Source organism: Pygoscelis adeliae, unplaced genomic scaffold, assembly GCF_000699105.1.
Source record: "Pygoscelis adeliae isolate BGI_AS28 unplaced genomic scaffold, ASM69910v1 Scaffold154, whole genome shotgun sequence".
Taxonomy (NCBI): Eukaryota; Metazoa; Chordata; class Aves; order Sphenisciformes; family Spheniscidae; genus Pygoscelis; species Pygoscelis adeliae.
The window spans coordinates 674,888-680,391 of NW_008825113.1; the positions used below are offsets into that span (position 1 = coordinate 674,888).

Genomic DNA, 5,504 nt, shown 5'->3' on the forward strand with positions numbered 1-5,504 from the left:
ATTACTGCTTGAAGAATTTTAATTCTTCTTATTATTGTACCTTTATATATGTATAAAAAAACAGGAAAATATTTATATTAAGCTTATTTTATAGGCTCCCATCACGAAAACCAGAATGTAATAATTTATTTTGAAATATTCTCCTTCCCTAGTTAAGGGGATGTGGTTCTATTCAAAACTCTGTATACACGTTATTGGGGGGGGAGAATCACACAGTGGCAGTTTATTACTGGTGGCAGCAAACACCAAAGAAAAAAAACAAACCTCTGATTGTAAGCATACAGAATGTTATCCTCCTTAATAATTATGTACATATAGCAGATGCTCATCAAATGTATCCATCGGTATGTTTCTTTTCTGAGTGTCTAAGTTTCCTCAAGCACCATATCAACTTAAAATCTCTTGCAAAATTATTATATCACATATGCTACTGTGGATAGATAATAGCATACCTGCTTCCCCACCCTCACCCCCCCAGCCCAAGAATGCAGTGTGGAAGCATCTTCTTTTTAAAAAGAAGTGGAATGTGAATGGGTGATAGGATAGCATTGCTAAACATGACTATGAACACGAGGATGCCTGCTGCACACAGGTTATTACAGCTCTTACTTTATCTAGCTCTACAGAAAGCTCAGGGTGGGCATAGTGCCTCTTCCTGTTCGCATCTGCTCTCTTCTCAGCTTTACCATAGGATTGAGGTCAAAGGATGTACACGAAGCTCCTGCTCTCTCCACTCAGGGCTCAGTATTTTCCCAGACGACAGAACATTCTCCTTTACTCATTGCAGGCGACATGAGTAAAGACAGCTTCCTACTCGTTTCGTTATGACTCACCAGAGAGGAACGGGGAGAGAGAACACTCTCCTGCTCAGTCAATGAAATCTTTACAGGTAAGATCTCTCATTAGAGAGTCCTATTTCAAAGAATAAATATACTGTCTATTTTATATGTCAAATAAGAAAAAATAGATCTATGACATCCTCCGACTAAATTCTAAACAAATCAGCAGTGAAGCTGCTGACATTTAAAACTAAGAGCCCTTACAAGGCCTTGAGAAGCAAGTTGGCAGGATCCCCTCAGACTTCAATATCTTGGGCTAACCCAATACTAGGAGTGAGTTGATAAAGGAGATATTAAATATTTAAAGGCAAGCGAAGTATTTCTCAGATGTTTTGATCACAGTAACATTAGCTAATCCACGTTACAAGCAGTACACAGAACACTTCCAGCGGAAGCGTGGCTTGGGCTGCTTCCATGTTAAGACTGAATGATTACGCAGCAACCACCTCTGTGAACTATCCCTTCGACCCTCCTCCTTTCTTCCATCTTATTTTGTTGACTTGAATAACAGATTCAGTGCACATACAACACGCACTGAAAATCACACAACATGTGGGTTGTATAGCATTTCATAGAGGCCTAACTAAACCCTCTGAATCACCCTGCAATGCTTCACTGAATGTACAGGGGATGGAAGTTAATACCGTTATCCTTCCCTCAGCAAAATGACAGATGTAATTCCTTTAAGATGACATTTAAAGGATCAGTAAGCTTTCACTCCTTTCTCTTAGCACATTTCAAATCCAAATTTCTATACATGGATACCCCAGAAGATGCAGTTCACTACAGCTCTCAGAACTGAACCACATGAATCACTTTTAATGGTAAAGTGTATTTCACTAGGTTGTGCCTATATTATAGATCCTACATACAGGTAAGAACTGTGATCGGGTATAAGGCTGAACACCTTATTTTATCTTCAGTATTTATTAAAATCTTTTGAAAAATGTCTAACAGTTTGAGATCAGTATTGTCAATTTTTGTAGAGCCTAAAAAGTGTTAGCACCATCAGCAAAAAAGATGAGTTTCTAACAGTTTAAAGTGATGCTGTTCTGGATTTAAATTGATATATACTTGATCTGACCATTTTTCTATCTATTCACACAGATTTTACAAACATCTGGGGAATCCTCCCCAAGGGCCAGTCCTTCATTAACTTTGGCTTTTAGATTTGTACCAATATCCAGAATTTTGTACAGCTACAGACTAGAATCTTCTGACTGGTTTCTGTGGCATGACTAGAAGATAGAGAAGTAGTACTTTACAAGTCTCCCCCAAGCACTAATAATTGTACTCCTTTAAATATGTATTAAAAAGAATAGATACCAGAATCGAACAGCAAGCAGAAAAAGAGAAAAAAAATCCTGAGCGAGGGAACTCTAGCACTTTATCTGCTGTCAGTTCCAGGGTATGATTGTGATCTTTCAATCATTAACAAAAAAAAAAATCATATTTCAGTACCTAAAGAGTTTAGGTGCAAAAAGGGAATTAAAGCAAAATGCCACAGCTAAATATGCATCGGGAAAATATGCCCATTTACCACATAGAAAAAGAGTAAGCAGTTTACTGGTTAAGGTTACTGAAAACAATATTCAGAGTAACTACTTCCAGCTAAGTATGAATGTTTACTGTGTTGTAACCTACCAATTAGAATACCAAGGACAAACCTTTACAGATTAATAACATGCTATTACTAAGTACAGAACCCAAGAGAAGAGAGGCTTTCAAACTTCCTTCGGGTTCCACTTCCTCGGTTTGGTAACAACGTGAAGCATAGAAGAGGGCAGGAACTTTGATACCTTTTTTATTTTTTAGAGAAGAAAGTTTATCCTGGTGCCTGCAGTGTATCACAGCACAGAAAGCTACTAACTTACTGTCCTTTTTGACCATAACTTTCAGGAATAAATTATTTTTAATACATTGTTCCTTAAGTAGCTTAAGCATGTTCAGTAATTACTAAATACATGCTAAAATAAAGTTCTTCACAAGTCTTCAAAGCGTTTTTCCCCGTTTTATGGATTTCACTAAACCTGTTCACTAGCTTTATGACTGGACACATTCCCAACCCAATCCACACTACACAATGCCTTTCAAATACCGCTGGCAAAGTCAATGAGATTACTTAAATACATAGTAAGAAGAAACTGTATCAGAAAAAAAACAATTCTCAAAAATAGGAGAAAACCACTCACTGTTTTTCACCTGGATCATCACGCAATTGCAGCTATAATGTCAATCATGTTGACATGTCCCATTGCTAGGCCTCTAACAGTTAATGGCAGCTTGTTCTAATCGCACATTAAAGATGCGGATCAAGCTGTATGCTAGAGAGCACTTGTTCATACAGCCTGACCAGTACAGATGACTCTATGGCCCGACTTCTAAGTACCTTTACACAGGACAGAGGGACAGTCACGTGCCTCAGAAAGAGACCATGCCACTGCCAAGGAGCACACTCACATAGGACAGCCAATTGCAAATACCGAAGAAAGGAAACATATCTCAAGTCCCACTCTTCTTTGGAAATCACATTTCTAACTCTGAGTCTTGTTAAAGAACACACTCCCCATTCAGCCTACTCCACAGTCTCAAAGCCAGCGCATCCTCCTGAAAGGTAAGTTTTTGAGTCCACTCAGCCTTCAGGCAGTGAATCAAATCTCCCATTTTCTGATCAGGTGCTCAGAATAGCTAGGCTAGAAAACCACAAACAGGCATCAGAATGAATTGATCAAAAAGTTATTGACTGAAAAAAAAAAAAAATACTTCCACAGTATGAAAGCTTTCTATAAAAGAGTCAAAAACAAGCTTAGAAACCCTGTGCAACCAGGTGCTCAGACTTCCTGAAGAATACAAGCCAAATTACATTTTAAAACCCTATCTATAGGCTTCACAGATCTCTTCTGCACTTCTCATTTTAGCGTCCTCCTTCAACTACGACTTAAAAAAAAGGGGGGGGGGGCAAAAAAGAATTTAAGGGAAACATTTAATGCATTTATCACTGAAAACATGTAAAAATAACTTTGCAATGCAAGACACCTTGCTCCAAATATCACTCATTTTATTACAAGACAAATCAAATACAGAGTCTCAAGATAGGTTAAAAATACAGGGACAAAATAAAGCTAAAAATCAAAAAGCCATCAAAAATCATGATACAAAATGAGATAAAAAACAAATTAAGATGATATACCATTTAAGAATATAGAATTTTTTATTATGAAATACAACATAGAAAATTAGCTTTTCAATGAGTTACCATGTATTCAAAAGGAGAAGGTTGTTCAGAACCAAAGAAATAAGCAGATGTTGTTGGAAGCTATTAGAAGAAAATTTAGTATACATGAAAAGATACATGCCTGATGAAGTGTAATTAAATGTGTAAAATTGTCTCTCAACAGATGAAAATGTCTTTTTTTTTCCTCTCTCATTTAACTCAGAAGCCCTCCATTAGCAAATAAGAAAACAGAGTAGTTGCTTCTTTATATTCCATAAATAAACAGCTTACACAATGTCAAGTCTGCCAACCTTTACCCTGTAGTTATCAAAACATATCAACTTACAGAGGACAGCCACAGCTCCGGATTCAAACATGAGACATTCTTCTCTGTTTCTGGTTTCCACTATCACGCTGAATGGAAGTGGATCCAGCTTGTGATAGACACGGTATCCTTTACTGAAAGCCATTTTGCTTTTATCAGAGGCAGTCCTGTCCAACACAAGATGATGTTAGTGAAACCTTCTTCTGCTTCCAGATACCTTCTGCAAAGCAGGTCTGACTTGCATTCTTTCCCAGGGATTTTACATGTTTAACAAAAAACAAACAACAAAAAAAGACCTGCTCGCTCTTTCTACCTCATGAGACTTATTTTATCTCACGTTCCAAAACAAATATAGGTACTATCTAAAGACAACACAACAATGTTTCAAAAACACAATTACCCAGAGAAACATCTTTCAAAATAAAGGATTTATTTAAAAGCTTCTCAGAGACAATGAGAATTTCTTTCACAATATTTAATAAATAGGATTTCTTCTTAGAAAAAAAAGAATGAAAATAAGGTTCTCTAGCCACCACAAATACGTAAGAGTGGCAACTACCTTAACCATAAACTAACGCCAAATGCAGAGGACCAGAAGCCTGGGCAGGCTTCAATTTTTAGATCTATTTTACTGATTCTGACCTTGTACAAAAGGACAGTGTATTTTAAACACTGAAGCCGTAAAGACGTTTTAAAAGATCATACAAAAACATTAACCTATTTTGTTTTTCTTTTTTAAATGAAAGCAGGTTTTTGTTTGGATTTAAACCCTCCCCTGCAGTGGCTGACGACTGAAACATTGCAGTATTGTACTAGTAGAACTGCCTGTAAACCACGGAGGTAAGATCTTCCTCTAGAACAATTAAAAAAACCCAAACAATAAGAAACGATAAACAAACGCGAGAGTAGCCAAATTTCAAGGGCTTAAGCTCAGGAAACATACAGCGAGGGAAGATTCTTCTTGAAAGCCAGGAGCAGGGCTTTCTGCCCTCTCCCTTCCCTTCAGCTCAGTGCCCGTAACCCCTAGGGCGGACACGGACCTCACGCCGCCGGTACAGAACGTGCCGGCCCCCACCCTCCAGCGCAGCCCCTGCGGGCGCAGCACCGCCGGGGAGCGGCGGCGCCG

At 38.1% G+C, this 5,504-nt stretch overlaps 1 protein-coding gene across 1 annotated transcript in view; it reads right to left on the reverse strand.

Annotated features, from left to right (window-relative positions):
* The window catches only part of SYNJ1 (synaptojanin 1), a 68,084-nt gene extending 62,723 nt beyond the window's left edge, over positions 1-5,361 (reverse strand). The window contains exons 1-2 of the mRNA XM_009327940.1: positions 5,322-5,361; positions 4,400-4,545 (exon numbers count right to left, since the gene is read on the reverse strand). Of these exons, the coding sequence (XP_009326215.1) occupies positions 4,400-4,523 (124 nt within the window). The 5' untranslated portion in view covers positions 4,524-4,545; positions 5,322-5,361. The remainder of the gene's footprint in view (positions 1-4,399; positions 4,546-5,321) is intronic.
* Between the last annotated feature and the right edge of the window lie 143 nt (positions 5,362-5,504).